The sequence below is a fragment of the Canis lupus genome, chromosome 3 (assembly GCF_011100685.1).
Source record: "Canis lupus familiaris isolate Mischka breed German Shepherd chromosome 3, alternate assembly UU_Cfam_GSD_1.0, whole genome shotgun sequence".
Classification (NCBI taxonomy): Eukaryota; Metazoa; Chordata; class Mammalia; order Carnivora; family Canidae; genus Canis; species Canis lupus.
In genome coordinates, this window is record NC_049224.1 from 74,675,104 (window position 1) to 74,687,309 (window position 12,206).

The window sequence follows — 12,206 nt, forward strand, 5'->3', positions numbered from 1 at the left end:
TTTCATACTAATATGCCTTGGAAACCCAGTGTCCTCTTCACGCTGACAGCACACCTGAGGCTGGAGATGAGCCACAGTTCCCGCGCTCAGTGAGCACACCTGACCACTGGACTGACAGCACCCAGGATACCTCTTTCCTCAGAGTCTCACTCCAGCATCGCCACCTGCTTCCCAGCAGCTGGGGCCCTTCCCACCTCTGCATATTCCACACATGCGCCACCCCAGCCTGCCATCCACCCCTTGCTCCGACGTCCTCTGGGTCTCAAACAGGCACAAGCGCAGCACACACCGGCCCCATGTGGGAGGGAAGGCCAGGAGAGACTGGGTCCCCTTCCGACCTGTCAACGTTAGCCCTTCTGCTTACTGGATGCCCTCTCCTATCAGATACTACCCCTCCCGGAAACGAGAGCCAGTGCTCACCGGCCCTGTTTGTGGAGTGGGCATTCCCAGACTTACCTTTACTCTTATTATCATAGCTGACGTACAGCGTTGTTAGTTTCAGGCGCACATTTTGATTCGACAATTCTACACATGACTCAATCCTCATCGAGACAAGTGTCACCATATGACCTTATTACAGTACTAGTGGCCACATTCCCTATGCTCTACTTTTCATCTCTGTCACTTATTTTGGGACTGGACACTTCTACCTCTCTCTGAATATTCCCTTCACCTATTTCATACCCCACCCTCCTCTGGCAACCACTAGTTAGTTTCTATTTATGAGTCTGGTTTTTTTGTTCGTTTGCTTTGTTTTTTTTTGTTTTTTGTTTTTTTCAGATTCCACATATAAGTGAAAGCTCATGGTATGTGTCTCTATTTCACTTAGCATAATACTTTCGAGGTCCATCCACATTGTAAACAGCAAGATTCCACTCTTTTTATGGCCAAGTAATATTCCACTGTATACATACCACCTCCTTATCCATTCATCTATCAGTGGGGGACATTCTCCATTTAATCCTTGCAAGGCTCCCAAGAGGACAAGCCCAGCCGGCTGGGGAGTGACTGGGGCCACTTAGACCACTTGACAATTATAAGATTTGTGGCAGGGCATTCACGGCCTCATGTCCTATATAATCACAATGGCTCTGCAGTCAGAAGGGTCTTGTGCTGGGTTTAATGCTCTGCGTCAGTGTCCTGAAATTCTTCATTTTTGAACAGGGGAGTCTGCATTTTCATTTTGCAACAGGCCCTAAAAATTATATACCCTGTTTGAGGCAGGCAGCCCCCATGGTAGCTTCCAGGAGTTGCTACAGCCACATTTCCCACAGCTTTGCCACCAAGCAATATGTTATGAGAGGCCAAATTCCACCAAACATATGACCTTTACTAGCATGCTGATGTGAAAAGAGAACCACGTAAGAACATCTCATGCTGTGGCCTCCGGCCTCCAACAAGCACCTCTTGGAAAAGGTTCAGCTGGAGGAGGATACTGTCTGTCTGACGGCAGAGCCCAGGCCACCAGTGGTCCCACACAGATGCTCCAAGGAGTGCAGGGACACGGCCCCAGTGGGCGTTGCCTTACATTCTGCTCCAGAGCCACTAGTGGCCAGGCCCCAACACTTTCTGATCAACTACAGATCTTGAATGTTATCCAATTCACCAATAAAAAAAAAAAATTACACAGAGCATCTCTTAGGCTAAGAACAAGCCATCCTCAGATGTACGTTTCAGTGGCAATTGCAGTACTTTAGCAACCCCTTCTGGACTGTGGGTCCTTGATTTAGGGGACTTCAAAAAGCCAACCAAGCACTCTAGGTGGGGACAGGCTTTATCTCACAAGACCACAGACCATACATCACACCGATAATACCCCATGAGGCATTTTAGGCAAGTCTTACACAAACAATAACGTCACCCTCGTTTTATTCCTGAGAAAAATGTGGTAAGTGAAAGCATTAGAGCCCTTTAGTCAAACCACCCTGCTAAGAAGTGGCAAACCCAGGATCCGAACACTGGTCCCTGACTCCAGAGACTGAGTTCTCACACTGCAGGTGTCAAAGCAATTGGGGAAACACAGCTATTACCACCACTCACGTTGTCCCCCGCTCATAGCACTGAGTTGTCAGGAGAGCCAAAGTCCCGCCTTCCTTTTTCATGGAAAGTTCAAGTCCTCCACCTCCTCAGCAAAGCCTTCCCCTGGGGAGTCCCAGCTCCTCCAACGCAGGTTAGTGTTTTTTGCTTTACTTCTCACTCAGTACTTCCACGTGTACCAGTCGTGTCTCCTATATCTGTCCTGGCTCTGTGACCCTGGGCCCTTGGCTAATTCCTCAGAGCCTCCACTTTCCACCTGTGAAAAGGGAGGAGTGTGACTGCACTTACTGGGGGCCGCTGTGAGGGTTAAATGCAAGAGGGTGTCAGGCCTGGTGTGACGCCACACACAGCTGGCCCTGAATGAGTAATGGCCACTAGGGCGGGGTGCTCCAGATGACCACCAAGCCAGCTTTCTGAGAAACAGGGTTATCACACAACAACAGACCTGCTCCTTGCACCAAAGAACCTGCAGGCTTAGATGTGGGCTTTTGAAAGTACTCATGTGAGCACAGTAACAGTCATTCCCCTGCCCCTGTATTCAGAGCTCCCTTTGTGACAGGAACTGTGCCACAGAACCGAAAGACCAACCTTTTTTTTTTTTTGGCCCCTAAGAAACTCACAATCTGGTAGAAAAAGAAAAAGAGATAAATCCAGAAAATTCAAATATTTACTGACCACAGGACCTGCACAGGGTGCTGGGCACAGGAAGGACGTGGCCCTGCTTGCACAGGGCTTTCACAAGAATGAGAGAGACCATTTCAGATGACTGATGGTGCTAGTGGCTCTCCTCCATCATGTGGTGGTAACAAGCACCAAGAGTAGAGGTTAGAGGTATACAGAAGTACAGTTTACGGAGATGAGCCGGAAAGCCAAGAGGACTGGCCCAGGCACAGGGTAGGAGTCTGGGAAGGCTGCCTGGAGGAAGTGACTCTTCAGCTGAACCAAGCAGGGGAAAGAGGCATGAACAAAAGGAGGGTGGTGGGGAAGCACAGAGGCAGCAGGAACCACACGGGCAGGGCACAGACTGCTCATGGGCATGGTCCATAGGTCTGGGGCTGGCCATCACGAGGGAGGATGTGAGAGTTAAAAGCAGGGCCTGTAAGCTTGGATACCAGGCTTAGCCTGTGGGCCATGTGAAGGTCATGGAGCCAGCGCAGGCCACCAAGGGGGCTGAGACAGGGGACTCCTCACTAAAGAAAACTCTGAGAGCCAGCCTATGAGATGGCCCAGGACGAGCAGAGATCAGAGGTCAACTGGCACATGAGCCAGGGGACAGTCCTTTAGCTCGGAGAGCACCAGCGAACAGGGCAGGACTCCAGACTTACTCTCGGGGCAGGCTTAGACTGAGAGAAGGGAGTGCAGACTGCGGAGCTGCAAGCACGGGGAACCAGGTGGGTCATCAAGATGCACCGATGGGGAAGAGCAGACTGCAGCTGAGGGTAGAGCACCGGCCAACTCTTCCTTGGACCTATAAAGCTTGGAGCATTTCATAAACGGGACCAACACAGCCGAGTTCTGCAACCTCCCACCAAAACCCTTGAAGATTTGAAATGCATGTCACAACTCAGAATCTGTGACTTTTAGAACGGTGACAGCGTGTCGGTCGTGTACTAGCTAACCCCCAGCACGGCCGAGGGCAGCAGCCCGCAGTCGCACACACTTACGAGTCTGCGGAAACACACAGGAAAAGCCACACTGGGGACCACAGCGAGTCTACTAAAGGGCTCGTGGCAGTTCGAGTCAAAGTTTGCCTCCAAAGAGTTCACGACTCACTACGTTCTTGCCAAAAGTGAATTACAGGAAAACTTTTGGTTTTCATAGTTTGGGTTTTGGAATTATAGACATAGGATTATAGATCTGTGTTAACTTCTATTACAACTTACAAATCAGGTGAAAGGATAAATCACAGAATATTTTTAAGGGAAAAGTACCTTTCCTGCTTCTGAATACATAGCTTGAATTAGGCTTGGCGAGTGCTATTCAACCTCGCTCCTGGAGGACTCATTTTTACAGAAGTGAAACCAGGGTAATTACCTAGACAGAAGGGACTCACGTGGTGAGCAGGAAGCACGGGGGCCTATATGAGAACACTGAGGTTTTATTTGAAGCCCTTGGACATTTGATAACGATGGAAAGGAAAGACACCACGGGTGTGGTGGGGTGCGCATCTTGGACCAGGACGGAACTCGGTTCTCAGGCTGGGTCTTATTTCACCCCTGCCACCTGAGCAGGAGGCATCGTGCTCCTCATTCTCAATAGTGGAGAAAAGAACCCAGAACGTTTTTACTATTTAGCTGAACATCTTACAACATAGCATGTGAACTCTGATGAATGGAGAGAGAATCTTCCTTTGTGGATGTGCCCACAAGGCAGCGTGGTCAAGTGCAGAGCAGTAGCCCCCGGTCCCAACAGCAACAGGTACAGCTCAGAATGGACCACCTCGCCTCTCTGAACCTCAGTCCCCTCTCGACAAAGGCCAGAATGCAGAGTTTGTGGAGCTGGGGGTACATGTTCAATGCCTGGCACAAGTGGGTGGAATTGATGGTATGTAAGCACGGGCAACTGTCTTCAGATACACCACCCAGAAAACATACAAAAATCCAGCTTCCAACCAAGAAAGGTGTGTGTGGGGGGGAGGCACACATAATAACAGTTCTGTAGCAAAAGTGCACAATTTCTATTTCAAGGTAGGGGCACAACTATCCCTTTACTGACTACAACATTCCATCTGAGCCTGAAAATCTCCTGTTCTAACGGACTTCCAGAGGCAAAGGAAAGTTTTAACCCAGCAACTGATTTCTGTGAAATTGGGAATTCATAAACATGGGGAACTGAAAGCTGATATGAATTCCAAATATAACAAACAAACATCATCGCCATCTCGAATCGCCAAACACACCTGGGAACCCTGAACTTCCAGATCTTTAGTTATTACACCCAAACCAGTCCAGTCTCTCATGTTGCAGTGTCAGAAGCTGTCGCTGGCCTTCTTTATGCAAGAAGCCTGTTCATACAAACCTCATCAAGCTAAAACAAATGTCCTGTGTGTTTCATGAGATTCCCGACACAATTTCCTGTCCCACAGGGTCTGGGACTCAGCGCAGGACAGGCCCCCACGCCCACTCCCAGGCTGGGGAGCAATCACAAGCATCTGGTCTCCAGCTCCTGGCTGGAGGAGAGGAAGAATGACTGCCCATCCGACTTCGTAATGCAGTCCATGTATTACACCAAATGCTATTTGGGAGGGGGGGGGGGGGCCGCACAGGACATTATTTCCCTACATGGCATTTTTCTAGGTCAGTTCTCAATTGTATGGTTGGTCTTTCCAGCGTCCATGAGGTTCCCACTCCCTTCTCCAACTGTGTATCTATCGATGCAAGGTTAGCTTTTTCTTCATATATTTCAAACATAAATGTGCTAGATTGAACGTAGAAGCAAAAATGAGAGAAGCCATTTAATTCTATTAAGCCAGGCATTAAAACATAAAACAATGAAATTGAACTCCAATAAAAAAATAAATAAAATTAATTAAATTAAAAAAAAAACATAAAACAACACCTCTCACTAAATTTCTTTTCTTTTGGAAAATGCACAGTTCACACTGATATGTTTATACGTATGTGTTCATTACAGTCCTTTTAAAAATACCACCACAGCTCACCCACACTCCCGAGTACACACCCAGTAAAGGGAGGACACAGGCCTCGTGAACAGAAAAAGGACAAGACAGATGAAAAACGCTCCTGGACAATGCGCATCTGCATTCACATAATCCAGCACTGAGTACTGCAACCCTCCAACCCCATTTAGAAGGTACTAAGTTAGCACTGGGAAGAAAAAAAGAAAAAACTAGTCTTATGAACTAGTTTATAAAACTAGTTTGATCTCTGCACGTTAATCCCCAGCAGGGACTGGAGCCTGGGGCAGGGCACACATGGGAACACGTCTAGCCCCTTGGACCTCACCGCTCAGAGCGCAGTAACTACAAGCAAAACGCAGTTGGCTGTTTTGTTCGAAGCCTGTGAAAAGATTCTCGAAAGAGCGTCTGACTCAATAAGACAGGCTGTAGAAGGCGGTGCCCCCGGCCACCTGCCCACCCAGGAACAGCGGGCGGCCTGGCGCTGAAGGGCTCCAGCCCGGGGAGAGAACCTCGCTCCTGCCAGCCGAGGAGGCTGGATCAAAGCTGTGACACCCTTCCTGCAAACGCATCCGGCGACGGGCCCTGCCTCTTTCAACTCCGGGTTCCCACGGGCTCCTAGGGAGAGAAAGGCAGGCCCTTCAGATTTCTCTCTCAGGCGGGGCGTCCCTCACACGCAGGAGGAGGAGGAGACCGCAGGGTGGCGAGAGTCAAACGTGAACACTAACTCCTCATCTGTATTAAGAAGACCTGCCGTGATCTTGTGTCTCGTGCGTGGCAGTGGAGCCACGTGCTGGCAAGACCTCGGAGGAGACCCACGATTCGGACACATGTCCAAATGACCTACAACTTAATTTCACGCAGTGCTCAGGACAATCTAAGTGGTCACCCTTCTCGGGGATGTTTTTCGGGGACGACGCTTTCTTTCCTTCTCTGTCCCTCTGCAGCTGAAGATCCCCTTTCTTCCAGCAGTTTTCTAACACTAACCACATCAGAGCCACCCGAGCGCCTGTGAACATGCGGACACCCCCCCGCCACCCTCACCCAGAAACGCTTCCTCTGCGGCACGGCAGGGCTGGCGGCCTCCAGGAACATGTTCTTCACAGGGTCTTCAAGGGCTCCTGCAAGGGACCCCTGCCAGGTCTCAGGAGAAACCCTCCCCACCTTTCAAGTGTCCTGCCCCACTGTCTCCACAGCCCACCTGACTCCATCCCAGGAGAGACCCTGGGGCCCCTGAGCTTTGTTGACTTGGCTGCAGCTGCTCGGGGAGCCCAGAGGTCGGTTGGGGGCACACACAGGGTCACCTGCAGAACTATTCAGTCAGTGGCGGCCCCAACACTTGACAAACAAGCTTCTTTCTTTGGCTTCTTTCACAAAGAGCCTGGAGATTTCTGCATCTCCAGGGGGCAGGACTGGCTAATCAGCACTCAGCCTGGACCCTCTGACTCCCTGTCCCTCGGCTTCCTCAGTGGCAGGGGAAGCAGAGCAACCCAACAACCGAACCACCTCCAGGTCTCCTTCCCTGATGAGAGCTGTGATCCTAAGGTCTTCTTAAATTGCTGCATTTAGCTCTGAGTGGCATTTGAGAAAGGCTGGGGAGAAAATATGCTCTGTAGAACTCCTCACAGTTTTAGTGTAATAATGTGGTTATCAGTTGTTTCGTGTTCGTCTTCCCCACTGGAGCGTGTATTTCTGAGACGGCAAGGAATGTACCAGGTGCTCAGGAAGGATCTGAGGAACCACTACTGAATGAGTAGGGGCAGGGGCAGGGTGAGGGGAGAGAGAGAGCTGCTCTCTGGACAGATTACTTTTAAGAAATGTTTGGCTAAGTCCAGTGACCCCTGGAACTGGCTCCTCCGGAGTCCACGCGCATCTCTGCTAAATTCCACAGTCAGTGAACCCCAAGTTTGTAGCTGAACATTAGCCAAGGTGGGAGTCTTTACACTGTGGGAATTTGTGAATTCTAGCTAAGGACTTCTTTTTGGCTTAGAGGTCACAAGAAGAGTTCAGACCCCTACAAGAGGAGATGAAGTCACCCCACCTTATCACACCCACACTTAGTTCTGTCGGTCTGAGGCTGAAGAGTGATCGGTAAGCCACTGAGATGAGCAATAGGTTATCGTATGTGGTCTGGATGATACCACAACAGACAGGGACAGACCCTTGGGAATTATGCACGTAGCTGTTAGTGCAAGAATTTCTTACACTCTTGAGTTGTGACTGTTCAAGGGACCCCCATAAAGGCAAGTCCCCAACTGGCCAGACAGGTGGTACAGAACAAGATCACTGCACGGCAAATTCTAGGTACTTTTCTGGTTTTTGCCATTAACGCTTTTTAGTTTCTCACACAGGACGTCAACCCCAAGATGAAACAGAAAGTGGTGCTCACTCTCAGCACCCATCTACTACCCCAAGCACACAGGACTCAGCTTTTGTGGTGCAGCCAAGCGAGGCAAATTACCAAAAAGGGAGTGAGAAGGGAAAACCCTCTCTGCCCTTCTATAGTCACTGTTCTTAAACACTCTCAGCCCATCCTTCATTCTGGAGGCTCTTCTCCTCCTCATCTTTTATGGACTCTAAAAAAGCAAGGAGAAAATTCTTCTTTCTAACACTCAGATAATAGCTCCTTTTCTTTAAGACACCAGGCAGCTTTTATACCTTTGGTTAAAATATGTTAAGTGGAAGCCGACATCAATACGACAGCTCTCATGCTGGACTATGGAGCCAGCCACGTCTCTGGATATACGCTTTGCACCTCACTGCAGCAGGGGCACGGCTGCGCCCGTTCACTGGTCACTGATGGAAGGTCTCTAGAAGCCCATCAGACAATACTACCTCTGGTCACCAAAGACTCACCAGACCTCTGTGGGGTATGTAAACCCCTATGTTACCACTTTAGAGACCTATAAAACACAGATGAATAACACAAGTCATCGATGTGGAGGAAGATTAGGGGCAGTTCCTGTCTCTGTTCTTAGATTTAAGGGTGTTCCTGTATTTCTGGACCTGCTCACATTTTGTTCTGGCTAAATCCCTCCTGTCAGGGGAGAGGCTGGAGAGCCTCATGGGTGGAAGTCCTGACTGCCAGGAGGTGTCTGGGCTGGGGTGTCAGGAAGAGGAGCCTCTGAAGCAGTGGAGGACAGAGGAAGGGAGCTTGAGGGGGTCTCTGGCTGGCAGCCTGTAGTGTGGGAGTGGGAGGCAGAGCCAGAAGGCAGGGTGCCTGTCTGTCCATGTCTAAGAACGATTTGCTAAGTGGCCTCTGCTCAGCCCAGGAGAAGCGATTTTCCCTTGGCTGGGTGTGGTCAACTCTGCCGGTGCATTGCCTCGGGGAAAGCTGTGTTGGTGTGTGGCAGGCAGATCCAAGAAAGAACAGCTGTATGGTGTCCTTGAAGGGGCATGATACAGAAACTAAGACGACCCCAGGCCTAGAACTTTCTGCCATTGAGTAGCTTGTCACCTGGACAAAGTACACACTTCTCTCGGCTTCATTTATCACCTCCACTGTAGCGCAGATAGTATGTGCCCAGCTTCATACAGGGTTGTGTAAAGCTGAAATCAGACAAAGCTTAAAAATTAAGTTTTATAAACCATAAAGCACTGCCTGACTACAAAGTCTATTATTCTTACTCTTTGGAGGAAAAAAAAAAAAAATCTTATGAAACGCTGATTACACGAAGAGCTAATTTCAGAAAGGAAAGCAAGAGGCAGGAAAACAAAAACCCACGAAGATCCAAAATACAACTAACCAACAGGCACTCTGTTCTTGTGACCAGGATAAAAGTGCCACTTCCTAAGAAAAACTGAAATACTGATTTGTTTTCGCTCAGCACTACACACCTTTCTTGGGCCTCGACTTAGCCACAGTGTAGACCAAACAACTAACTGGGCAAATGCCACCCCTGGTGAGAGGGGAGCAGGAAGTGAGGTTTGCAGGAACTCCTAAGTGAGGCCTCTCCGAACCTGGCTGAGCGGAGCCGGCAGGCTGTGCACCCTGGGCCCGCTGCTGGGTGGTTTCCCCAGCTCCGGTCAGGAGAGAAGTCCGGCTCTGGGAGGGTCCCTGGGTAAAACCTGGACACCTGCACAGAGGTTACATGGAAAATGTATTGTTGGAAAACAGCTTCTTTTGGGCATTGGGTGGGTATGTGGAGGGCATCTGAAGTGGAGGCCAGGACTAGGAAAGAAGTGAGCTGGAGAGGTGGCCAGTGCTGTGGGGGGCAGAGTGGGGTGGAGCTGAGCTGGCCTGGTGGGAGTGGGGGGGTGCAGAGGGGTGAGAGGGGGAGCCAGGTAGGGACGAGAGGGCAGGAGGGTCACCTGGCTCTGCCTGAGAATGAGGAAAGGGAGAGTCTTGGTCGCACGGACCCCGTGACAACTGGAGTGGGCTCACGGCAGGGGAGGGACCTCCACCCCAGGCCTTAATGCTGACCAGGCCTTTTCATCCCCCTCTGCAGGAAAGTGAGTACCTCTGAGCACCAGGAGGCAGAGGGTCCATGCTGCCTGGGGAAGGACGAGAGGAATACTAGTGAAAACTAAGAGAACATCTGTAATAAGAGGGGGAACAGGCTCCCCTCCTCCTCCTCCTCCCATCCCATGAAACAGTGGCGAGCAGGCAGAGAAACCGGCTGTACCTCCCACCCTCTGCCCCTTCCTACTCTCCATTTATTTTTCACTTCATTTCATGTGATAGGAACATAATGACATTTTTCTGTTACTCATCACATTAGCAAACACAGCTGCCAGTTCACAAAACTGCTCTTCTGGGGGTCAGTGGGCCAAACGGGCTCCAGCCCCAGGCCTCACACTTGGTCCCCAAGGGGCAGTCACGGCCTGTCAGCAGCATCACCCTTCACCCTGGGCCAGCCATCGCCATGGGAACGCACAGGCATCCCAGGCTCAGGGGGCCTTGGGAAGGGGGGCTGGCCTTCAGGGGGGGCTGCCCGTTAACCGTATGTCCGTGCTCCACAGCAGTCCTCCCTGTGCCTCAGTTTACTCTTTCTTAAGAAGATTCAGGGCCCATTCCTCAAGATGTTATGGGGGCGGGGGAGGGAGTGCGCTCTGCATGTTATTTTGAGCAAGTTACTTAACCTCTCTGCGTTTCAGTTCTCAGCTCTCAACAGAGATAGAACAATATCTGCCTGGGTGTGTTGCAAAGACTAAAGAAGGTACCTTAAGTAACTTTACAGGACATTTGGCCCAGGATGAAGGTACATATTAGCTTTAAATACTAATGATAATCGTGACAATGTCGAATGTGGAAGTATCACGGCGGGGGAGCAAGGGGTGGGACCCAAAGGCCCAGCAGAAACACCTGATCCAGACTGAAGGCGGGAGAGAGAAGGTCCGGGCAGTTTCTTAGGACATCTGAGCTTGGACCTGACAAAGAACTCGTATGAGGTTAACCCTTTAATTTGCTACGTGGCTGGACAGGTAAGACTCGATGCTGTCTCGTCTAGCCCACACCAAACCACTGGGCAATACCCTCCCTCCCAGCTGGAGGAACCTCAGGAGCCAGGCCACTGTGGGGCCCGGAGCACAGACAGGAACTCTGGGGAGCCCTCAGCGGCAGCCGCCAGGATGGATGTTCCAGAAGCAGGACCACGTGCTCTAAAAGCCACAGGCCCGAGATCCTGCCACATGGGGCCAGTGGGGGCCTGGGAGCCCTGCTGCCAGCGGCTGTGAGGGGCAGCAGACAGAAGAGGATGCACCCCACCTCCACCCCGCTCATGGCCACTGACAGGTCGGCGGGGTGGGGGGCCCTTTCATACACCACAGTGATAATCCTAATTCCACTCGTTCCTCACTGGGGCAGGTGCAGATGTACCCAACACAGTTTCCCCCATCTCAGGGTTTTTAACACTGTTCAAGAGACAAGGATGCCACCCTGTTTCCAGAATAAACCGGTCCCAAACCCACCTACAATTGCTTTCTACAACTTTTCTAATAAGTCCTGTCTGTAATCGGTAAAGACTAGGGGCGTGCCTCCTGCTATTAGACCAAGCGTCGGTTCTGACACTTAGGTTTTCCAGGATGTTCCTTCGGTGGACTCTAAAACCTCCTATCAGTATCTGAATTACTGAACCGAACGGCGATCACGACCAGAGCCTTCATGCAGAGCGGAGTTAACAAGCTGCCCGGACAAGAGAGAGAGATTTTTATATACTTGAAGGCATCTGTGATTACTCCAGGGCTTTTCCAACTGGAAGTCTCAGTAGTAAATTTTGATGGCTAAACCTAAAGGCAGATCGCTAAGCAACTCCGACGGTCTCTTCCCATTTTTCAAGCGAGAGAAGCTTCCGCTGGCATGTCACGCTGACGGCCGACTTACCCAGGTCGATAAGGATCGCATGCTGTTGGGAGGTGAGCCGTTTTAGGAGTTCTTTGTACGGTGTGTCCTTTGGCTGCTGTTTACTGGGAAACTGGTGTCGAAGGCGGTACTGCTCTGCCAGGAACTTCCAGATTTCCCCCCGAAGATGACGTGGCACACCTTCAAGGGGGGCGGGTAGAAAGTAGATTTTTATGCTCAGAGCATGACTTA

At 50.6% G+C, this 12,206-nt stretch overlaps 1 protein-coding gene across 8 annotated transcripts in view; it reads right to left on the reverse strand.

Annotated features, from left to right (window-relative positions):
- Positions 1-12,206, reverse strand: part of TBC1D1 (TBC1 domain family member 1) — a 238,846-nt gene that overhangs the window by 24,485 nt on the left and 202,155 nt on the right. For all 8 annotated transcript variants that reach the window (XM_038533498.1, XM_038533496.1, XM_038533495.1 and 5 more), the window contains one exon: positions 11,997-12,155. In XM_038533498.1, coding sequence (XP_038389426.1) covers positions 11,997-12,155 — 159 coding nt within the window. The remainder of the gene's footprint in view (positions 1-11,996; positions 12,156-12,206) is intronic.